Source organism: Balaenoptera physalus (genome assembly GCF_965194825.1).
Source record: "Balaenoptera physalus genome assembly, chromosome: 3".
NCBI classification, from domain to species: Eukaryota; Metazoa; Chordata; class Mammalia; order Artiodactyla; family Balaenopteridae; genus Balaenoptera; species Balaenoptera physalus.
In genome coordinates, this window is record NC_138890.1 from 142,750,555 (window position 1) to 142,775,689 (window position 25,135).

Consider the following 25,135-nt stretch of genomic DNA (forward strand, 5'->3'; position numbering starts at 1 on the left):
TTATTTATTGAGAATTAGTAGAGAATAAGATATTCCATATATTTTTTCAGATTATCCACATTTAGCTGTATAAGTACCAATTTCTAATTATAATTTTGGATGGAAAACCAGATTACCAGTCTTGTTACAATCATGCATAAAAAGAGTAAATATGTTTTGCATGAAGACCTGACACAGAGTCCTTTTTTTTTTAATGCTAAATTCTACTTTTTTTTTTTAAATATTATTTATTTTTGGCTGTGTTGGGTCTTCGCTGCTGTGCGTGAGTTTTCTCTAGTTGTGGTGACCGGGGGCTACTCTTCCTTGTGGTGTGCGAGCTTCTCATTGAGGTGGCTTCTCTTGTTGTGGAGCACGGGCTCTAGGTGCACGGGCGTCAGTAGTTGTGGCGTTCAGGCTCAGTAGTTGTGGCTCACGGGCTCTAGAGCACAGACTCAGTAGTTGTGGCACCTGGGCTTAGTTGCTCCGTGGCATATGGGATCTTCCCAGACCAGAGACTGAACCGGTGTCCTCTGTATTGGCAGGCGGATTCTTAACCACTGCGCCACCCAGGGAGTCCCAGAGTCCTTTGAGGCAGGCTCATAAGCTTTAACTCAAGTTCCTGAGATTTGACATGTTTTAGCCTCTCATTATCTGTTTTGCATATTTATGGATTATAGTTATAGCTTTGAACCTTAACAGTCTTGGATAAGGCAATTTCTGATTGGTGAATTGTTATTATGATTTGGGTCTTCTGTTTTTGGAAACACCACCTTCTGGTACAGATCATGTACTTATTATCAAATAATAAAGAGCCAAAGAAGTGCACAGTAAAATGAAGAAAAATAAGCATATCATCTAAATAATCAGACCCTGAAAAGCTAATCCACAAACAAACTAGCTCCCTTAAAAAATGCAACGTTTTTCTTACTGCCAGAACGTTATGAAAAATAAACTTATTACTCAGCTAACATTTTCCATCCTGAATGTGACTTCTCATAATCATGTAGTTTTTAGGAAATTTAATTTTCTTAAATCATGGCTTTCAGGTTGGTGAAAGATACATGGTTTGTTGATAAGCACATTTGGAAAGTTTTTAAATTTTAGTCCTAAAGGATCCAACTGTATTTTTAGACTTTGTCTAAACTGAAACTACATAGGGCATCTCTGGGCTTGCTGTCTGTCTCTTAACTAAATTAATTAATACCATCCAGCAGATTAGGAACAATAAGAAAGAAAAATAGTGCAATAAGTCCAACATAATGGACATTTTAAAATAGGAAGCATGTTCTATGGGGATTCAATTACCTTTTTCTAGAAGTTAGGGAAAGGCTTCAGTTCTTTTCTGATTTGTTCTTATAACTTCAGGTAATTTGTTTAACTTTTCATTGTTGTATTTTGTCTTTTGTGTAAGGGAAACTTAAATAATATCTACTTTCTGCAAGTACTGTTTATGTAATGAGGAATTATCTTCATAAAATTGTGTTTATTAAAAGAGGCTCAGCATGGAAAAAGTAAGCCATAACAAGAAAAATGAAATAGCAATAGTAAAAAGTAGAAATGGTAATTATATATCATAGAACAAAGGTCCAGTCCTAACTTTTTCAAACTTGCAATAATATGGTTGCAGAACATTGTTTTAAAAGGTCCTCATTACCATGTTTTAATTTTTTGAAAAAAGCGTTCTATCAGAAACCTAAGCTATCTAACATCGGAACAGGCTTCTCAAAATAATAATGACTTGGATGGCAAAGTATATTTATTTGGAAAAATAAAACACCGCAAAGGAAATCATTAACAAAATGAAAAGGCAACCTGCCAAATGGGAGGAGTTATTTGCAAATCATGTGTCTGATAAGGGGCTAATATCCAAAATATATAAAGAACTCATATAATTCAATGGCAGAAAAACAATCTGATTTAAAAATGGACAGAAGATATTAATAGACATTTTTCCAAAGGAAATATGCAGATGGCCAACAGGTACAGGGACAGATGCTCAACATCATTAATCATTAGGGAAATGCAAATTAACCACATGAGTTATCACCTCACACCTGTTAGAATGGCTATTATAAAAAAGACAGGGGCTTCCCTGGCGGCGCAGTGGTTGAGAATCTGCCTGCCAATGCAGGGGACATGGGTTCGAGCCCTGGTCTGGGAAGATCCCACATGCCGCGGAGCAACTAGGCCCGTGAGCCACAACTACTGAGTCTGCACGTCTGGAGCCTGTGCTCTGCAACAAGAGAGGCCGCAATAGTGAGAGGCCCGTGCACCGTGATGAAGAGTGGCCCCCACTTGCCGCAACTGGAGAAAGCCCTCGCACAGAAACGAAGACCCAACACAGCCAAAAATAAATAAAAATTAAAAAAAAAAAGTTGTAAATGCTCTTTATTAGTTTGAAAAAAAAAAAAAAAAAAAAAGACAAGAAAGGGAATTCCCTGGCAGTGCAGTGGTTAAGACTCGGTGCTTTCACTGCTGTGGGCCTGGGTTCGATTCCTGGTCGGGGAGCTAAGATCCCACAAGTCATGTGGAGCGGAAAAAAAAAAAAAGAAGACAAGTAAGTGCTGGCGAGGATGTGGAGAAAAGAGAATCCTCGTGCACTGTTAATGGGAATGTAAGTTGGTGCAGCAACTGTGGAAAATGGTATGGAGGTTCCCCCCAAAATTAAAAATAGGACTACCATATGAATCAGCAATTCTACTTTTGGGTATTTATCTGAGGAAAACAAAAACACTAACTAGAAAAGATATATGCACCTCTATGTTCATTGAGGGATTATTTACAGTAGCCAAGATATGGAAGCAACCTAAATGTCCATGTATGGATGAATGAATAAAGAAGATGTGGTATGTATACATACACACACACTATGGAATATTACTCTGCCATAAAAAAAAGAATGAAATCTTACCATTTATGACAACATGGATGGACCTCTAGGGCATTATGCTAAGTGAAATAAGTCAGACAGAGAAAGACAGATACCATATGATCACTCTTATATGTGGACTCTAAAAAATGAAAAACACAAGCTTATAGATATAGAGAACAGGCTGGTGGTTGCCAGAGGTTGGGGGTGGGAGGTGTGAGAAATGGGTGTCAAAAAGTAAAAAGAAAAAAGAAAATTAAAACAACAAAAACAAAGAAAAACCCACATATACAGTTCTCAGAACTATCGTTCTTATTCTTTATCCAGATACTAAATTGTGACTTTGTTAAGCTAGTGTACTCTGTATTGGAATAAAGTTCACTTACTACAAGAAAACAGATCATAGCTAAAAACGAAGCACAGATTCATTTAATTGTCATAAATTTATTGTTTTTAGAGTCTAGATTTTGCAAAACATTTTAGCAATAGGCTAAAAGAGTTAGTAGGAGAGGCCCTCACAGAGGGAAATCTGAGAACTAATCTGTATTGTTTTCATTTTGATGAAGAAACAAGAACCACAGGAACAAGCCATATACTGAAGTTTTAAAAAAATAAACTTTGTATTTTGGAATAATTTTAGATTTACAGAAAAGTTGCAGAGATAGTACAAAGAGTTTTCCTATCCTCCTTACTTGATTTCCCTCATTATTACAATCTTTTATTACTGTGGTACATTTGTCAAAACTAAAAAATACACATTAGTACATTACTATTTGAAGGGGGAGGAGTTTAATCTGCTTTTGTTTTTTTTTTAATTGTAGTAAGAACATTTAATGTGAGATTACCCTCCTAACAATACAGTATTGTTAGCTATAAGCACTGTGTTGCGTAGCAATCTCTGGAGCTTATTCATCGGGTATATTGGAAACTTTATACCCATTGAACAACTCTACATTTCCCACTCTTCCCATAAGTGGAATCACGCAGTATTTGTCCTTCTGTGAATGGCTTATTTCACTTGGTATAATGTCCTCTAGGTTCATCCACATTGTCACGTATGGTAGGATTTCCTTCTTAAGGGCTGAATAATATTCTATTGTATGTATATACCATGTTTTCTTTATCCATTCATTTGTCAATCGACATTTAGGTAGTTTCTATATCTCGGCTATTGTGAATAATGATTCAATAACCATTGTAGTGCAGGTATCTTTTCGATATCCTGATTTTAATTCTTTTGGATATATACCCAAAAGTGGGATTGCTGAATCATCTGGTTGTTCTATTTATTTTACCGTGAGGAACTTCCATACTGTTTTCCACTAGCAGCTGCACCATTTTACATTCACACCAACAGTGTTCAAGGGTTCCAGTTTCTCCATATCCTTGTCAACACTTTTTTTTTTTGATAATAGGTATGAGGTAATACTTCGTTGTTGTTTCGATTTGCATTTCCTTGAAGGTTGGTGATTATAAGCGTCTTTTCATATACCTGTTGGGCATTTGTTATGTCTTTTTTGGAGAAATATCTATTCAAGTCCTTTGTGCATTTTTTAGTTGGATTATTTGATTTTTTGCTGTTGAGTTAAGGAGTTTCTTATATATTTGGGTATTAACTCCTCATCAGATGTGTGGTTTGCAAATATTGTCTCCAATTTCTTAGGTTACTTTTCATTTTGTCAATTGTTTCCTTTCCTGTGCAGAAACTTTCTAGTTTGATGTAGTCCCCCTTGTCTATTTTTGCTTTTGTTGCCTTTTGTTATCCTTATAAGATCCCAATTTTATTCTTTCCATGCAGATACCCAGTTTTCCCAATACCATTTATTGAAGAGTCTGTCTTTTCTCTGTTGTATATTTTTGGTAACTGTGTTGAAGATCAATTGACTGTATATTTGTTGATTTCTTTTGGGGCCCTATATTCTGTTCCATTGATCTATGTGTCTGTTTTTATGCCAGTGTCATACCTTTCTAATTATTGTAGCTTTGTAATATATTTTGAAATCAGGAACTATAATGCCTCCAGCTTTGTTCTTCTTTCTCAAGATTGCTTTGACTATTCAGGGTCTTTGGGGGTTTCACGTAAATTTTAGGATTTTTAAAAATTTCTGTTAAGAAATGCCATTGGTATTTTGATAGGTGTTGCTTTGAATCTGTAGATTACTTTGGGTAGTATGGACATTTTAAATATTAAGTCTTCCAACTCATGAACACAGAGTTTCTTTCCATTTATTTGTGCCTTTTAAAATTTGTTTCATCAATGTTTTATAGTTTTCAGTGTACAGGTCTTTCAGGTACATTAGTATTAATTAAACTCCTGACTCTATCTGGATTTTATCAGTTTTTCCATTAATGTCCTCTTTCTTTTCCAGGATCCAGTTCAGAGTACCATATTGCACTTTGTTGTCACATCTCCCTAGTCTTCCCTGGTCTGTGACACTTTCTCAGTCTTTCCAATTGTTTTTCATGACTTTGATAGTCTTGAGAAGTACTGACCAGATGTCCTGCAGAATGTTCCCCAGTCTGTGTTTGCCTGATGTTTTTCTCATCATTAGACTGAGGTTATGAGTTTTTGGAAAGAATACTATAGAATAGTATTAGAATAGTATTAGAAGAATACTATATTGTAAAGTGTCCTTTTCACATCAAGTTAGGGAGTTTAGGTTATCCACATGATATCACTGTTGACATTAACCTTTATCACTTGATTAAGGTACTGTTTACCAGGTTTGTTCACTATAAAGTTACTATTTTTCCTTTTCCATACTTTATTCTTTAGAAGCAAGTCAGTAGATTCAGCCCACCCTCAACGATCTCTTAAAAGAGGGGTATCATGTATTATTTGCAGTTCTTCCAGAGAGAAGATTTGTCTCTTCTCTACCATTTATTTGTTTATGGCAGTATGGGCTCATGTATATTTTATACTTTTGAGTTATAATCCAATACCATGTTATTTATTTTCATGCTCAAATTGTGCCAACTATGGCCATTGGGAGTTTTTTCATGTTGGCTCCTATACACCTCCATTATTTTTATTTTTCATTGAGTACTTCCTTTCTGTTACTACAGGATGTTCCTAGTATCAGCTATTTCTCCAAGGAGCCCTGGTTTCTTTTATTTGAGAATGGTATTTGAAACCAAGATCTGGGTGTTGGGTGTGCTTATTGCTCCTGGGACGTCATTGCTTCTAAACCTTCTCAGTGGACAGAGCTAAGTAATTATGTATGCATGCGAACCCACACTCGTACAGTTTTGAATAATAAAGGTAAACAACTTTCCATTTTAGACCTGCTCACTTTGGTTAGAGGAAAAAGCAACTCCTTCCTGAATAGCTATGTCTCAGGTGGTTATCAAGAGAATGTGTTTCTTTCTAAATGTGGAGCCTAAAAATGGCATTCTAGGGAATAAAAATGATTTTTTAGCTAGTACATCCCAGCTCCAAATATTTGCCATGCCTGAGTTCCAGATGAATGTGAACAAAGTCATTTCTGCCACGGGGTGTTATAGCAGTAAAAGGAATAAAATTCTTCTCACTTACTGTAGCTCTTGCTACTCACCTGAGAATGTGTTAGATTTAAAATGTACCTCAACTTAGGCTCCATAGAAAATGGGTTTGAAATAATCAAGTTTTTTGCTAACACATTGATTTTTAATACTGTTTTGTCATATATGTAATGTCTCTGGTATTAGAGACAGTTAGAGATAAAGTTACTGAAACCATCAAGATCAGAAACTTAAAAGGTCACTTATGAAGTATAGGGAGTTAAAGCACTGGCATATCAAGAAATAAGTTAAAGTTTATATGTTTATATTTCTACCCTCTTCTGATTTTTCTTTGTATTTTACTTCAAAAGAATATCTTTTATTTTTTCATTCTGTTCTTGGTGTTTTGATTTCTACATTATCAAGATGTTCACCAAAAAGGTGTTTTTTGTTTTTTTTTTTTACTTGTTACTTTTCTCTAAAGACACTTCACTTTTCACTTTTAGTCCCAGAACCATTCCCCCACTCCACCCCGCCCCCCATCTCCCTCCCACCATCTAAGAGCTTGCTCTGGCACAGTTGACTTTAAAAGATAAGAAGATAGAAATTAATGCTTCTCAATTTCCCTCATTATGTATCTTTCAAAAATATTTGTGGCAAATTCCCCAAAGTAATTTTTTTTTAAATAGACACTTTTTTTTTTTTTTTTTTTAATTTTTTGGCCACACTGACCAGGGATCGATCCTGCGCCCCCTTCAGTGGAAACCTAGAGTCCTAACCACTGGACTGCCAGGGAAGTCCCCCCAAAGTAATTTTTGTAACCTGATTCAGTGTTTGAAAAAGTTCTTGGTTTCCACCTCATTCTCCCCAGTTTGAGGAAGAGCCATTTTTACCTTCCATGCACTTGCAGTTCCAAGGTCTTCAGAGGAGAAACTGTGTCATTGATTTCTAAAACCATCCTATGCCTGTGATGCTAGGACCCACCCACAGTGACATGACTCCTTAGCATTCTGTGTTGCTCCCAGAAGTGGGTCATTCTCACAATGATGCTATGCTTCTTGCTCTTGGGGCTCAGACCTCATACTAGTCCCAGGATCTGAATCTCTGTGGAATGATGTTACCCACGGTTCTCCCAGTCCCGAAGGTGAGGTATGCTGTCTTAGCAAACCAGAGGTGAGAACTGTCTTCACATCTGAGAGGCACTGGGTACCCATTTTACAGATTAGGACTGGCTGAGGAGGAAAGAAATTAAAAGACTCTCTACCAACGACCAAAGGGTTATCAATTCGCTGTGAATGTTCATAGCTGTTAACTCTCAGTGGGTACTTAGCAATCATTAAACTGGGTCATCAGCTGAATCTAGAGGACACCTTGGGAATAAACAGACTACTTATTAATTTGTTGTAGAATCAAAATGGTTTTATGTTCTTGCACCTAGCCCTCTAACTTGCTTAATATAGCACCTACATTTAGTATTCATAACATGCTCTTTCACAATTGTTCTTAAATGTGTGTGTGTGTTTAGCTTTTAAATTATCTTCTACATTTTTTGATCTTTTCTACTGTGGCTAAAAACACTGGTAATGATTCTGATGTATTCCTTAATAATGTTCTTTTAGTCACTGTGTCTCTCTCTCTGAAAATTCCATCCAGCTGTCAGAGATGGCTGTGTAATTATAATAATTCTGTAATTGTGCTCTTTAGAGCTTTGCAGACAGTGGGAGGAGGTGATGGAGCAAGTCTGCTTCTGCCCATGGTTCTATGCTCACCGACCCCCCTCTTCATCCCAACCAATCCACACACCTTTGAAGAATCAGAAAATAAAATTTCTGAGAAAGACTATTTCCTGTTTCCAAAAGGAATGGTAATAATTTCATATTCCATGTGAGTGAGTTGTTGAGGGATGTTGATATATTTTGGTATATACAGACACATAAAAATGATTGTTATCCTTCCATTTGTATTTTAGCTGTCATTTTTGTTGGAATTTCCTAAAAATAATATAAGCCCTTAAAAAAATTCTGTGTGATAGTAAATGGGATCTGTGTTCCCACCATTAGAACATTAGTTTGAACCAACCATATGAAATTCCTGTATTTGTAGGTCATACATGGTCACATGGGGGCAATTGCATATGATTCTAATGCATTTCTCTCAGTGACCCAATGGAAAGAAGAGGTTCTTAATGCAGAAAATAACTTACCCATGGATTTTTAAATATTGTGCTTATCCTGTTTCTGGATAATGTACAGGGCCAGAAACGCCAGTGCTCAGTTGTATTTAATAAATTCAATTAAATAACTTATTTATACATAATATATAATCATTACTTAATCATTATTAAGTAATAATACTTAATCATGTTAAATAAAAACAAATCCCCTTATATCTGTCCTGGAGCATTTGCTCAAACTCTTTCTATTTCTGTAGGAGGCCTGATAAAACAAGGCGAACTCACCTAGCCAGGTTATTTGATGTTTATTTTCATCTTTGAAGAATAATGAATAGACTCTATGAAAACTGAACCTATAGCTTCACAACAGAGCTAAGAATAACTTAGAGTTTTTCTCCTGCTGTCCATTTTATTAATCCAGCAAATAGAGTAATCAGAGAGTCAGTCTGTCTGACCTTGTACAAAGAAGTTAACCTATCCAAAGTGCCTCATTTATAACCAAAAGAAGCTTCATCATACATTGCTTATACCTTAGGAAAAGAAAATGTGAAAGTTTTATACTTTTAACTATTCACTTAGTAAATTCTTAGTAATTTCCTGCACAAAGGTAGAGTTAATGGCCTGCAATCAATCTTACACACATTGGGATTTTTTTTTTACTTGGAGCGGTTGAGGTTTCAAAAGTGAATGATGGAGACACTCTTGAGCGGTATTGACACTTTTGCAAAAGGAGAGCATCAGTGTCGTTAATAGCTAGGAACAGGGTTCATTTGTCCTATTTGAAGTTAATTGATTTCTTAAGTGCACAGGTACTGATGAATCAGAATAGATGTGATCGATCAGAACACATGGTCGTCATAGCTGGATAGGTCTTGGAGGCCTGCTCTTGTGTTTTAAGTTGCTAGATGGCAGTAGTGGGTGGGACATGGTTTGTTAGAGGGGGGATGGGATGCCTCTCATGAGGAAGAATTTCAGTTATAACTACCTGGATGGCCTTGTCACTGCTGGCCAGTGAAACATCCGCCCTGATCTTAGTGCAGGTCATGGGGCAAACTCTATAGTGGGGATAAGCAAGGATGCTGTGAGAGCACCCGAGAGAGGCCCCTAATCTGTCTTGTTGATGGGGTGGGGGCAGAGGCATGCGGATGCTTCCTGGGAGAGGTAGTCATGATTTGATGCGTTAAGGGTGAGCTGGAGCACACCTGATAGAATGAGGGTGAGACCTTACCGCATAGTATGAAGCCATACGCTGTAGACAACCAACTCACTATTCCTGGAATAGAAATGGGAACTGGAGCGTAAGGAAATGAGGAGGGTCCAGGCCACGCTGTCATAGGTTTTGTATGCCAGACTGAGTGAGGTGCTTGGACTTTACCCTGAACCACTGGGGAACTAGTGAAAAGTTTTAAGCAGAGGAATGATATAAAATGCTCATTTTAAGAAGATTATTTTTGTGGTTATGAGTTGGAAAGATTTGAGAGGGACAAGGCTGGACATAGGTTGACTGGAGGGATGTTACACCACTCAGGGAGAAGTCATAAGGATCTTAGCTAGGGTGAGAAATAGTCAAGTTCAAGAAATATTGGGAAAATAGAAGTTCTTTGTGATTGAGTGATTCATTGATTGTACACGGATAATGAAGGAGAGGCAAGAGATAAAGACGTTTCTGATTTGGATCCTGAGATGGTTGACTGGCCACTAACTGAAATAGGAAATTGGTGGGCAGATGAGATTTGCCCTGATAAAGATGCTTAATTTAGTTTGGACCATATTGAGTTGAGGCGTGAATAATTAACATAAGATAACAGAAGTTTTTATTTCTCACTCACATAGAACCAAAGTGAATATCCCTGATTTGCAGACAGCTCTCTTCTGTGCAGTAATTCAGGGTTTGAGATTCCTTCCATTCCATGGCTGCACCATCTTCAACATGTAGTTTGCAGAAAAGGCAAGGGCATGGAGCATTGTTCTTGAAGTTTTTATGGTCCAGCCCTGGAAGTATTATATATCACTTTCACCCCGTTCCATTGGTCAGAACTTATTCCTATGACTAATCCTAACTTCAGGGACGGCTGGGAAATGTGACCTCTGTGCCCAGGAACAAGAGGAAACAATTTGGGGAATCAGCCAGCAGATTGTGCTACAGGGTGACTGGGAAGTTTTTGGATATTGAAATCTGAAACTCAGGGAAGATCTGAGCTAGACATGTGGCTTTAGGAATCATCAGAGACAGGGCCGGTTTATATCCTAAGCGTATAGATGAAGTCACTCGTGGAGAACAAACAAGTGGCAATAAGAGCAGGAGGCCAAGGGCAGAGCTTTAAGTTGGCCAACACACAAAGCTGGTGTGGGAAAAGGATGCTAGAAAGGAGCCGGAAAGCCTCAAGGTAGGAGGTATTGTACCATGGAAGCCGATGAGTATAGAGAATTTACAGATGTTGATAGAACGCAGTGTGAAATGTAGTAGAAAGGTTCAGGAATGTATAAAGTAAACCTACAAAGTGTGTACTGAATCAAGTGATTAAATATTAGAGACTGGATTGAGTAGTTCTCACTTCAAGGGCATGGTCAAGGAGAAACTGGACTTCAATGTGTTGAAGAATCTACAGAGAGGGGCTGTGGAGGGGGGAGCGGGGAGGAGCTGTGAAGAGGGAATAATTGAAACAAGATCTCGGAGAGAACAGGAGCAACAGCGCTTACTAAAATGAAATTTTGAATTTATCCGAGTACTGCTCTTTTGACATGCTTTTTTTTTAGCCCATATTATGATTGATAACTGATATTTGTTATAAGCAATTTTGTTAACTTACTTAGCAATAAAGATATTATTATATTTCTAGTTACATATTAATTGGTTTACATGATCAGTTCACCTGTCCTGGGAAATACAATTAAACTTGGAAAGGAAAATCACATTTTTCTTGGTTTGAATACAAAGTATAACAGAAAAGAGAAATATTCTGCTGTACCTTTGTTATAACTTTGCTAAACTAAGGCAAATTTTTAAAATCTTTTGTAACCTCTCTCTTTGTATTTAAAGAAATGTTGATATCATGTTATTTTCCCTCTCTCCTGCTCTTTAGCTAGGAACATGTTTAGAGACCGCTTTCTTTCTTAGAACCTTTTTTTTTTTTTTTAATTTTATTTATTTATTTATTTATTTTTGGCTGTGTTGGGTCTTCGTTTCTGTGCGAGGGCTCTCTCTAGTTGTGGCAAGCGGGGGCCACTCTTCATCGCGGTGCGCGGGCCTCTCACCATCGTGGCCTCTCTTGTTGCGGAGCACAGGCTCCAGACACGCAGGCTCAGTAGTTGTGGCTCACGGGCCCAGCCGCTCCGCGGCACGTGGGATCTTCACAGACCAGGGCTCTAACCCATGTGCCCTGCATTGGCAGGCAGATTCTCAACCACTGCGCCACCAGGGAAGCCCAGAACATTTTTTAATAATGGGAAAGTGAGACAGAAATAAAGAGGCTTACATTTGGATTGAGGTGGATACTTAATGCTCTGGTGTTTAATATTGAACAACAAGCCCTAGTTTTATAAATAAATCACAGCTATTTTTCCCTTTTTCTTACAGTTGATTCACATTTTCCAGTAGGGCACATAGCATTAGTTTAAAATGCTTTAAAAATTGTTTCTGTAGATTGTACATTGTTTCTCACTTAAGAGCAGAATATTTAGAGGTAACAAATCTGAAAATAAGCCATTACTATTTATATACTAATGATAAAGATGATGGCAAGAATCATTTTCAGTATGTTTGTTTTATTTTAAATGGCATTTTAACAATTTCTTTCACTTTCTTTAAAATTCTGATATTAGGAAATAGGATCAAAGTAAATAAAAATATCTTTAAAATATTGATTTTGGTTTAAATATATTTTCTAGAAAAAAGGTAGATGATCATGTTCATTTTTTATTCCTAATTCTTATCTTAGTTCCTGGTTCATAAGAGACCCTGAAAATATTTTTGAATGGAGGATAACAGTTGAGTCAGTATCTTTTTAGAAAAGTTTTGTAATTGTCATAATAGAGCATGCAGCATTCTCGTGCATTTTATTGCAGTATTCTTTCCGTACTTGATGTCAGAGTCAGTCCTTAACTGCAAAAAAATGAGTTGGCTATGAAATGAGTATCCAGCAATCTCTCCATTATGCTAGCCAGAATACATTTCAGAACTAAAGTTGCCCCATTCAGGAAATGTATGTTTGCTGATGAGATTTAAAAGAAAGCCACACTTTGTGTGACCCTGGCCCAGTGCTTCAATCATGACCATAATCTCCTCTTCATTATAGGCCTATTTTATTCTCCGTATCACTTTTCTCTTTTGTGATTTATTTAAAGATATATTTTTAGCTCCTTAACGTCTCTCTTTTATCAGCTTTTTATTTTGTATATTGATTAGGATGTTGGGTTTCTGGGAGGGAGATGAAGACAGAGGTAAGATCTGTATCTCAGCTCTATCAAATGTCAAGCAGTGTGCTGGACATTTGGATAAAGAGGTAGATAACAGTGCCGAGGAGAGTATCTGGCATAGTCACCTCCCTCAAAGAGCAGTGGTAAAGCATCTCCTTAAGAGGCCTTCTCAGGTCCCCCCTCTGTTATGCAGCTGTAACAGTTCTAATTCTACACAGAATTCTCTCCCTTCCACAGAGTTCATTTGGGCAACACACCACCGTATTAGTCACACCAGCTGCTGTAACAAATAAGCCTCCCGATTTCAGTGGTTTAGCACCCTGTGTTTTTCACTCATATTGAGCAATGCAGTGTGTTTCTGAGTAAGTGGGCTCTGCTACACATGGTCATTTAAGGACCCAGGCTGAGGGAAGCTCAGTCATCTGCGAGGACACCTTGGATGTCAGTGTCCAGATTGCAGAAGGTGAAGGAGCGTGAAGGATTACACGTGAGAGGTTTTTATGGGCCAGAGCCTGAAACCACAGGTAGCACCTCCCTCTCTTCCGTTGTCTAGCACTCAGGCACATGGCTATCCCAGCTGCAGTAGAGCACTGGGATATGTAAGTAGTTGATTCCCAGAAGAGTGCCTGCTGAGCTGGGCTGAAAGGTGGTGTTGAATTTCCCACTTGCTTCAGAGAGGATGTCTTATATCTCTTTTTTTCTTCTGGTATAGATAGAATAAATTATTTTCCTTTAGTAATTGATTCTGTTTCAGAAATCACTTGGGAATTGAAATGGAAGAAAATATTTTCATTTCTTTTTCTAATACAATGAACTTACTTAAAAAATACAGAAACCAAATATTTGGAGGTTTTCCAGTTAACCTGCTAGAAATGCTTTCTCTTAGGAGACACTGCTGTTCTCTTCCCCATCTGGCAGACTCCCTTTGGAAACACCTCCTCTGTGACATCCTGCTGAGCCTCTTCCTCCCATTCCTGCCTCTCCAGGCACAGGTAGCAGTTGCATCCTCTGTGCTCTGCTGGAACTTGAACATACCTATGTTACTTGAAGCCATTCATCCACTCATTCTTCTAAGCACCTATAATGCAATAACAATAATAATAATACGGTGAAAGAAAGAAAAGAGTTGAAATTCACTGTGATAGAATTACATACCAAATAGTGCCAAGGATACAGGGAAAAGGCACTTAGCTCTACCTTGGGGATGAGAGAGAGGTAGGGAATGCTTCTTTTAGAGGGAAGAAGTTTGGTTCAAGTCTCTTTAATTACTCATGGATGCTTTCCCTTCCCCCAGTGATGAAGTTTATGAGAAAAGAAGCCTGACTTGATAATCTCTAAGTCCAGCACCCAGTACAGTACAGGCTCATATTAGACACTCAGTAAAATGAATTGACTGAAGATGTAAGGCAATAAATTTATAAATTTCTGTTTACTCCACATCCATTCCTCATAACAACTTTATGATAGGGCAGATATTCTTATTCCTGGATTATAGATAATGAGCCTAAATACAAAGAGATTTGGTGTTTTGCAAATGTCACACAGTGGGTTAATAGATCTCAGGTGTTCTGTACCTAATCTTGTGTATTTTTTACTCTTGGAAACAAACATGTAAGTATCAAAATAGTGCTTTGAAATTTGTAGTGTGTGCTTTGAAGACAAGACATGAGACCAGTTGAATCTTTTTGAGTGATGAAGACTGTTCATTTACATTGAGTCAAGGGATAAAGTTCTTTCTAACAGACACAAAGAGATGGTTCTTTCCAACATGTTTCATAGCTCTTTATATTCCTGCCAGCTCAGTGTTATGTACCCAGCTGGTGCTCTATAAATCTTTCTTAAATAACTGACGATGATTTAAAATATGTACATCAGATTCACCTAAAATGGACAAGCTTCCTGTTAGAAGCTGTCATAAGCTTTTACCAGTATCATTGTGTCACAGGGGACAAAATTTGCCTGTGGTATATTCTAATTCAAGGAATTTTTTTTTTTTTTAATTCAAGGAATGTTTAACACACTAGCTTGGTTTCTGGTTTTCTTTGGTTTCCTCATTCTTCTGGCACTTACACTCTTAGTCTGCCCAAGGACACTATCTATGGAAGCTGAGACTGGCTGGATGTTCTCACCACAGCAAGAACATGTTGAGACATTTTTAAATGGAATAGCTTTAGTGTCTTTTGATGTTTTAAAAAATCCCAAACTTCCTTAGTATTGGAGTTTATGATAGACATTCATTGCTTCCATCTCTAACTTATCCATATTTTGTACCATAAAGTATCAGTGTTCTCTTCAGAAATGTTATGACCTGGTGCTTTACTTATTAAAATTGCAGCTAAGGATGACGGTATGGCTTATAGAAGTATAAAATTACACACTTCCACATGGATATTCTGCTTCATGGCAACCTTACATGTCTGAAGACAGACTCATTTTGTCCCTTCCACTCCTTTCTTGCTCCACCTCCCAACCATTACCAGCTGCTTCCCAATGTCATTTAGTGGCAAGCTCCAAACCATGAAGATATCCCGACTACTTACTCCTTTGTTTTATACTGCCCATCTAATTCATGTTCATGCAGTGTTGCACTGACCTCTAAAATGTTTCTGAAATCAGGGGATTTGAGACCGTGTCTTAAAGCCAGGTGTGAGTGTATTGCCTGATTTCCTTAAAGCTATGAAATGATGGGAAAGGAGCTGAAAGCCCTGGAAGAGTTTACTGTTAAATCAGCAAGAGGACTTGCAAGAAAAAATAAATTAAATTTTCAGGAGGTTTCAGTGTTAGAAACATTTCTCTTCAGTCTACTTGAGTAAGAATTTATTTCATCATCTCTGGGGACACTTGCTTTTTCCAAAACTCTGTAACCAGGAGACAGACTGGACAGTGGGAATTATTCAGAGTGTGTGGCACAGAGAAGGTGGTTGGTAAATGTTTAATGAATGAGGAGATGGACAGATGAACAAAAATAGAATGGTCTTGGTGAAAGGATCCTGAAGTCTGCTTCTGTTTTCTGTTTTTGCTTAACAGAAATATATTTTTTTGTTTTGTTTTGATGTATTCTTCTAAGAGCAAGATAAGTGCCAGGTTTTAGAAAGACAGACCCACCTTTCGTATTAATCATTACTAGGGAAGCACCACTAATGCCTTAGTTTATTACCTAATGGCATTTTAATCTGCAGGAAATCCAAGAGAGTGCTTTAGAAAGTGTCTGTGATTGAAGACTCAGTGGTGCCAAGTATATGTTTAAAAAGAAAGAAATGAATGTCAGGGGTATGTGGATTTCAGTCTCATATTATTGTAGTAAGAGTAATGTGCCCAGAATTTTGGAAAGGTTCTTAAGTTTTTTCTTGTCCAATGATTGACTTATTGCTAATATAGCATTGACAAAGTAATGTCAGCCATACTCAGTGAATGTAACATCAAAATATTTATCCTGAACTTATTCTTCAGCCATAGAATAATAGAGCAACAGGATATTAAGATCATAAAGCTGACGTACTAAGCAGTGAAGGTCAATGAGTTTTTCTCACTAATTATTCCAGCGGCTTCTTCTCGCAAGTTAATTTTGTTCTGCCACATACTAAAAAGGTGAAAGAGAATTACTTCTTCTTTTTATTTTTTTAATATTTATTTATTTTTTGGCTGCCTCGGGTATTAGTTGAGGCACGCAGGATCTTTCGTTGCGTCATGTGGGCTCTTCGTTGTGGTGCACGGGCATCTCTCTAGTTGTGGCACGCAGGCTTAGTTGCCCCGCGGCACGTGGGATCTTCATTCCCCAACCAGGGATCGAACCAGTGTCCCCTGCATTGCAAGGCTGATTCTTAACCACCAGGGAAGTCCCAGGAATTACTTCTTCTCTTCTGTTTGTTTTGCAGGGGAAGATGGTGAAAGGAATGGGAGGGGCTATGGATCTAGTGTCCAGTGCCAAAACCAAAGTGGTGGTCACCATGGAGCACTCTGCAAAGGTAATGAGAGCTGCTTTGGAAATTCACACTACACTGAAATCCTGTACACCGCGTCATGCGACCATTGTTTTTATTGTTTTCTCTGGATCACTCAACTTGATAGCGTTTATATTTTAGAGAAAAACGTTACAAATAAAGGCCATTATTTATTATCATTCAGCTAAATTTTTGTTTTAACTTTGAAGCAAACATCAGGGTGTTCTTTGATTATCTGCCTCACACACACATTAAAAGTAAAAGCTGTAATGTCTTCAAAAGCAGTGAAAAGATGTTAGGGCAGATGTGTTGATTCAGGTTTATAGATATTTTTATTTTAGTTTTATTTTTGTGGCCAAACCCAGTGGCATGTAGGATCTTAGTTCCCCGACCAAGGATCGAACCCACGTCCCCCTGCAGTGGAAGCATGGAGTCATCACCACTGAACCACCAGGGAATTCTCTGATTCGGGTTAGTGGTTGCTATCTCTGTGCAAAATGAAAAACACAACAGAATGTGGGTTTTTAACAGCAGTTATTTTCAAGTGGACAATATGGCCTCTTACCAAGTCTGTGGAGGTGCCGTTTTGAGACGGTGTTAGAAAATGATGGACTTGGTGATAGCAAGTGTTCTATTCTGAAGAATATTACACTTTTATTTTGATAAATCATTGAGTGTTTATTGAATACCTATTATGTGCTGGGCACTGCTGGAATTTAGCAATGACCAAAACTAGACAAGAATCATTGACCGCATGGCACTTACATTTAATGATGATGATGATGATATCATTAGCCTATAATAGTGATGGCTCCCATCCATTGAGTTTACTGTGCATGAACAGTACACTAAGCTCTCTGTGTATGTTTGCCTGTAAAAGCCCATGAACTTGATATAAGTATTTTTGTGGGTCCAGAAACAGAGCTTCAGAGAGGTTAAGTAACTTGCCTGAGGTCACATAACTAGTGGAACTGAGATTTGGCCTGGGTACCTCTGACTCCAAAGCCTAGTCTTCTAAATACCGAGCTATCAGTATGACTTTCTTCCTATTCCAAGTCATTGTCTTTAAACCAGCTGAGCTTAATTGCCTTCCCCACCTGAATCCCTGGGCTTCTGATGGTTTGCAAAGTTGATATTGGGTGGCAGGTACCCACTTCACCCTCTATACCTTTGCTCATTCTCCTTTATAATTCTTAGTTTTAAAACAAAAGCTACCTGTTTTCACCTTGATACCTGCTATTTTGACTGGAAGTGGTAGTTCGTTTGCCCTTTTTTATTTTGTGCTGCAGCATTGTGGGAAAGTGTGGATCTGGAAGATTTGCTTCTGACTTGTTTCCCATGGGGAGTTCTGTTACACAGTGATGGGTGCCATGAAACAGTTTCATTGTGAAAACTGTAATAAATATGAAATTATCATAAATTGCTTAGTAAACAGTGAAGTGAGCAGTGAAGCATAAATATGGAACAATAGAAATGAAACCAACACAGGTGACTACTGAGCGATGCCTGGCAAAAGCATCCAAAATACTTCATTTCAGAGGCAAAAGGATGCCACGCATGCAAATCAAATCCAAAGCTTTTCTGGAACATAATGTCCATTTGGAGAAAACTCTTTCCGACTTTCCTTTTGTTGTTACTTTAATGTTGACACATAGGCACTGAAGTCCGACTCATTTCAGATTATTTTTGTGCATTCGTTTTCAAAACATGGGGCCTGTATTTCTCTCTCCTTTTTTCCCCAAAGTGTTTTCTTTCTCCTCAGCTGGAATTTCTGACACAGGAAAAATGGTGCTTCAAACTTCCGATTAGAAGTCCCTTCTTAAAGCTTTTCATAGAAGCAAGATAATGTTTTTTAGCATTTCTTCTTTTTCTTCTCTCAGTGGGGAAATTGGCACTAAGTTTTAGACCAGAACTGAAGTTAGATATTTTTCCCAACATACTTTTATTTGAACAAACTAACAAAAAATATATTTGTGATTAAAATAATAATAGTGATTTGTTTATACTTAATAGTTAGATAACCTTGAAAACTAACCAACAGAAGTTTCTTTTCTTGCCATCTTCACTTTGTGCTCTTGGTCCCAGATTGTGTGGTTGCTACTGTATATTGTTCACCTGGACTTACTGTTATTGGCCCAACTCAAGGGAACACGGGGACCTCACCACTTCTTTCCTGCATATTTTGTCTGCCTAAAGGTTGGTAGAGGTTGGAAAGGAAATAGAGAGGCGAGGTCTTTCACTCCTGGTGGCCTCCCCAGTTAATGACCTGTTCTTTTAGACATGCCAGGTAACTTCTGCTGCCTTATGAGTAAGTGAACAGCCCAGGGGGAGAATCCCCAGAGTTTTCTAAGACACAGAGTAGAAAGTTTGCAGTGAAAGATTAAAACCTGAGAAAAGAAATATAATCTTGTATTCCTGTGCTGCTGATTTTTTTTTTTCCCAGTAAGTAGGTGGAGCCATCAACTGGCTTTCAGGTGCAGCTTTTTTTTTTGCTCCTTTTCTTTGTCTATAGGGTTACAGATGCAGGTCACTTATAAATAGAGCATTACCTGACCTTTGAAAATGTTGCTTTAATCAGACAAAGGAAACTCTTTCCTTGCAAGTCTTTGCAAGCAGCCAGCAGCTTCTGGTATTTGAAACCTGGCTGCCTGCTTGTGTTGCTCTAGAATAACCAGCATAACATTTCCCTTGCCTTAAAAATGCTTCTGGAGACATGTGGCAGGCACTGGCGTCAGACTGGCCTTGGAGTGTGGCTTTCATTTAAGCTTAGACATCAGGGTTCCAGGCAAAATTGCAAAGTAGGCAGAGTTTTTGGTGTCTAGCCACCTTCTTACTTAAGCTCCTTTTGATCTCTTGGCGTGTCCTTCTTTTGCCCTCTAAAAATTGGGAGAAATGAAGGAAAGGAGTAGGAGTTTGAGTCTTTACTAGGTGCCAGGCCCTGTGTGTGGCATTGTACATACTGGATCTATAAACCTCTCAGCCACCCTCTGATGTAAGGCTGGAATGTAGACAGGTAAGAAACTTGTCCAGGTAAGTGGCAGAGCTAGGAGTTTCCCTCAGTTTGGTCTAGTTGTGTTCATCATGTCATACCATGCTGCATCCTCACCTAAGTTCCCATCCACACCTGCCCTTTTCTGAAAGCTTCAGGTTTCAGAATTACCTCTTTCCCTTTTTTCATTTTCCCTGGTCAAAGCTATCCCTGTTGAGATAGATATCAGCAAAATATTTAAAAGAAAACAATCTGAGAATTGTGCCCCTTAGTACCCATCTCCTCTTCTTCCCTTTTGTATTAGAATCTTCCCATGTTTTAGTTGGACACAGAGTAACCCAGTGACAGACTACATTTCCCAGATTCCCTTGCGTGTAGATGCATCTATGTGACCAAGTTTAAGTCAATGGGATTTGAGCATTTGTGCAATTTCTGGGTCATGTCCTTAAAGAGAAAGCCGATTTCATTGGACTATTTTTTGTCCCCCTCTAGCCTTCTGAGAAAGGCCTTAACTGCAACAGCAGCCTTGGAACCATAGTTGTAAACCACGTGCTGAGGCCTGCAGAGCTGCCCCACCAACCTAGATCCCTAGCTGCCCCATCCTTTTCTTTATCAGTTCCTGCCAGGACTCCTCATAACTTCATCCTTGGCCCTCTGTACTTCTCACCCTCTGCACCTTTCTTGGGTGCTTTCTAAATCTTTGGCACCAACTATTATTTTTCACTCAGTGGCTCCCTAATCCTTATTTCCACCCTGGAATTCTCTAATGAGCTCTATAACTGTAGTTTTTCCCTATTAGACACCTCCACCTGGTTGATCCATAGCTACCTCAACCGCAGCACTTATACAAGTGAAATCATCATCGTTTCCCCTAAAAATCTTCCATCTGCTAGCTCAACTGGAGAAGTGATGATCTCCCAGCCCCCCTCTGGAAAGGTACTCGTGGAGTTTCTGCCCCTCCCACTACACCAATCACTGTACATATTGCATCTACAATACCCCTGTGATCTGCTCCATCCTGTGGATTTCTACTTGTTTAGGTCCCTGTCACATCTACATGGGTCACTGTTGCAGCATCCCAAAGGTCCTCTTCCTGCCAGACTGACCCTCTTTCCTGGTAATCAAGCACACCACTACCAAAGTGACTGGTCTCAAACTAAAGCTAGATCGAGTTAGGTCCACATTACTTAGTTCACCTTAGCCTCCCAGCCTTCTGTCATCAGCTCCCCAGCAACCTACTTTATCCTTGTTTCCAGGGCTTCAGTTCTGCTAGGATCTCCACATTCATGTTGTTTCCTGTTGTTAGATGTTTCCACATTCTGTTCCCCTTCCCCCTTTATCTGACTCACTCCTACCTCTACACGATGATATATAAATGAGCCAACATTTTATGAATTTGCTGGCTTAGCGTCTTCCATCCCCTAGACACGATGAATGACCAAATGAATATTCTTTGAGGCTTTGTCTTGAAATTTGGCAGAATTATCTTATGTATGTTAATTTACTTGTTTATGCAGGCATCAAATATTTATTGAAGGCCTACTATGTGTCAGGCACTATGATAGAGTCTGAGGAAATGAAAAATAGAAAGGCATAGTCCTTCCTTTAGGCAGGTCAGAGTCTTATGGGGATAGAGTCATAGAAACCGATACTTAAAATAGAAGAGTGTACAAAACAGAGTGCTTCCCATGGGATGTAGCATTTGCATGGAGATCTGAAGGATGGGACAGGGTTTGAAGGGACTAGTGTGTTGCAGGTCAAGGGAATAGGCACTGGGGTGTGAAAGGGCAGCGCATGCTGAGGGATTTACAATTAGGTCCCTGTTGTCAGAGAGCAAAGGGAGAAGAGTTGGGTGGAAATACACACACACACACACACACACACACACACACACACACACACACACACACACACAGAGTCTATTCTCCACACAGTGGTAGGAATGATGTTTTAAAAATATAAATCATGTTATAACACTTCTTCCTGGGCTCAGAAACCCTCCACAGCTTCCCATCTCCCTTAGATTCAAGTTCAGAGTTCCTTACACTTTGTCCCTAAGGCCCTCCCTGGCTTGTCAGCTTCAATCCCAGTACCTCTCTGACTCCATCTACTAGGATTCTCCCACTTGCCCACTGAGCTCCAGCCAGACTCTCTTCCTGTAAGTTTCTGGAACATTCCAAGCATCCTCCTGCCTCAGGGCCTTTGGACTTGTTATTCTCTATGCCTGGAAAGCTCTTCCTCAGATATCTACATGGCTCAATTCCTCCGTTCACTCAGGTCTCTGCTGAGAATACCAGAGAAGCTTTTCCTGACTATTATACAAAACAGAATTCCCCCCGCTTCTGATGATTCTTCATCTCCTTTCTTCACTAGAATGTAAGTTCCATGAGGGCAGGGGCTCTTTCTATCATAACAACTGAGGAAAATCATGCCTGGTGCATATTAGGAATCAATAATTGTTGAATTCATTAGTTCTTCAAATAATAATGTTACTTTGAACATATAGAGCACTTTTAACTTTTTCCAAGCAGTTACATGTTTATTGCCTTTATTTTATCATTACAGTACTCTTGTGAGGTAGGTCTTATTGTTTCCCTTCCAGAAGTAAACCAACCAAATTTCATAGGGGTTAAACATTCCAATAAAAGTCAAGTAGAAAATAAAGAGCAAAAGCAAACTGAGAACCTATGTATCCAGCCCCTCCGTTTTCTGTTACTAAACTTTTCTGTCTGGCAAATACCATCACCACTAACAATATAAAGGAAAGTGTTTTGTTCTTAGTATTGTGTACTGGAAATGTGTTCCTAAGGGTATAACTCTCAGAGCACAAAAACAAAGAAATTCAGTCATAGTTGTCATTTATTGGAAACAGGCAAAACTCCGGTACCTATTTTTGAGAACATAAATGAGGGCTCTATTTCTAAAACAGGCTTAGTTTTTATTTTTATTACAGTAGGAGGTCTGGATTCTAAAGGATAGAAAGAGTCATAATTATATTGTTATGAAGTTGAGAATAAATCTTTGTGAATAATATTTTTTATTAAGTCCAATCTGTATCAGATAGCGAAGGTGTCATATAGAAATCTTGAATACTCTTTTACCTTGTCTTTGCTTTTTTAAAAATGTAATTTAACTTATTTTTAATTTATTTTTTAATTTTTATATTGGAGTATAGTTGATCAACAATGTTGTATTAGTTTCAGATGTACAGCAAAGTGATTTAGTTACACGTATGCATGTATCTATTCTTTTTCAAATTCTTTTCCCATTTAGGTTATTACAAAATATTGAGCAGAGTTCCCTGTGCTATACAGTAGGTTCTTGTTTATCTATTTTAAGTGTAGCAATGTGTACATGTCAATCCCAACTTCCCAATCTATCCCTCCTCCACAGCCTTCCCCCCCTGGTAACCATAAATTCATTCTCTAGGTCTGTGAGTCTGTGTTTCTGTTTTGTAAATAAGTTCATTTGTATCATTTTTTTGTTATGAAGTTGAGAATAAATCTTTGTGAATAATATTTTTATTAAGTCCAATTCGTATCTGATAGCAGTGTCATATAGAAATCTTGAATACTGTTTTACCTTGTCTTTGCTTTTTGTGCAGAGGAATTATAAAAAGTAAATGAGATTTATTAATCCTTTTCATTTTGGACCAAATGTGTTACCAAAAGCCAGCAAATATAAAAGAGTTTTTTAAAAATGCTTTCTTGGAAGCATCCTTGAGATAATTTTCAGCAACATTGAAAAGTATCCCAAGATAAAGTATTCTTTTGTTAGGATAATTCATAATTAACATAGTTTCATCTGGTTTAATTTTTTTTCCATTCATAAAAGCTTGTCAGGTATTTTATCATTTGTTAATGAGACTATTTCGTGGCTAGGATTGTTTGGGAAAAAACGATATTCACCATTAAAAATAGAAATGCTTACATGGTTTTGTCGTTTTTATTTGTCCTTTAATGATGGACATGCCTGCAAAAAAAATGTTATAACAGAAGAAAATAGCAGAACACAGTCCATTGACCAATAAACACTTTAAAATATCTCACCGAATTTAATTAAGCAAATAACTTTAAATTCTGTGACCTTGAGTATCCATAGTTCTTGATAGGAAAGCTAACACTAAGAGCAGCTTTCTAAGGTATCACAGCAATTCATGGATGGAAAGAGAAAATAATTCCTGCTCAGTCCTGGGCTCTGCCATCCTTAGTCTAGAGACCATAGGATGCAGTCTTTAGAGAGAAAATAAAAGGCCATGATAAAGATTTTTGTATTATATTGAAGAAAAATGGCCTTCTATTCTAAGATCTCAAAGCCCTGAAGACTATTTTCAGGGAAATGGCTTGCTGTATCCATTGTCTCATTTGGCTAGTCTTCCCCTGAGAATGTGCCTGTGTAACCACAAACTGTTATTACATCCACGTATAAAAACCATTTGTAACAGCAACGATTCTCTGCTTCAGAGCTAGCTGAGCCTTTCCACTGAAGTCCTATATGGATTGCTGGGACCCCTACCAAATAGGTGCTGTGTAAAGGCCAAAAATATCCCGTGAGGATAAACTCAGTGTGAGTAATGTCATCATCATCTTGTCCTTTTCTTCTGTGTACCTTGAATTTCTTTCTTTAGCAAATCCCATTTTTCTTTTCTGGGTACCACATCAATCATCATAGTGATGTGACAGTCATGGGTTTTGTAATACAGTGTTCCCCAATTTTTATATCTGTTTTGTGTGTGTTCGTGTGTGTGTATAGAAGGAAGGGGCAAGGGTGGTAGCACTCCGGCTTCCTCCATGATATTTCGGCAGGCCCTAAGAGAGACCTGTCCTTGGTTTCATTGTGCCACCAGACAAAGTATGGAGTATTCCCTTGCCAAGGTCAGCCTTTGTAGCCCCGCTTTTCAACAGATTAATGCAAGCCTTGCAGCTGTAGGAGAGAGCAAGCAGAAGATGTAGAATAAGTATAGTATAATTCACTCAGTTTCTCTCTTTACGTATACATTTGTATGTTTCATACTGCAGTCTTTTCTTTTTGTTTGGCTGCGCCGCATGGCTTGAGGGATATTAGTTCCCTGACCAGGGATTGAATCCGAACCACAGCAGTGAAAGCACCAAGTCCTAACCACTGGACCACCAGGGAACTCCCCATACCGCAGTCTTGAGGTGTCTTTGCTACTCCCTTTGCTCATGCCCTTATCTGTCTCCCCAAGTTTTGTAAGCCCCTTTGCACACCTCTGCTAGCTGCACTTCTCCTAGTGAGCTCAGAGATGCTGGGAATGTACAAGTACATTT

The 25,135-nt window shown here is 38.3% G+C and overlaps 2 protein-coding genes across 7 annotated transcripts in view; both read left to right on the forward strand.

Annotated features, from left to right (window-relative positions):
- The window catches only part of OXCT1 (3-oxoacid CoA-transferase 1), a 160,859-nt gene that overhangs the window by 91,282 nt on the left and 44,442 nt on the right, over positions 1 to 25,135 (forward strand). For all 6 annotated transcript variants that reach the window (XM_082454521.1, XM_082454522.1, XM_082454523.1 and 3 more), the window contains exon 14: positions 16,793 to 16,882. In XM_082454521.1, the coding sequence (XP_082310647.1) occupies positions 16,793 to 16,882 (90 nt within the window). The remainder of the gene's footprint in view (positions 1 to 16,792; positions 16,883 to 25,135) is intronic.
- PLCXD3 (phosphatidylinositol specific phospholipase C X domain containing 3) overlaps positions 1 to 25,135 on the forward strand; it is a 434,729-nt gene that overhangs the window by 41,934 nt on the left and 367,660 nt on the right. The window lies entirely within an intron of this gene.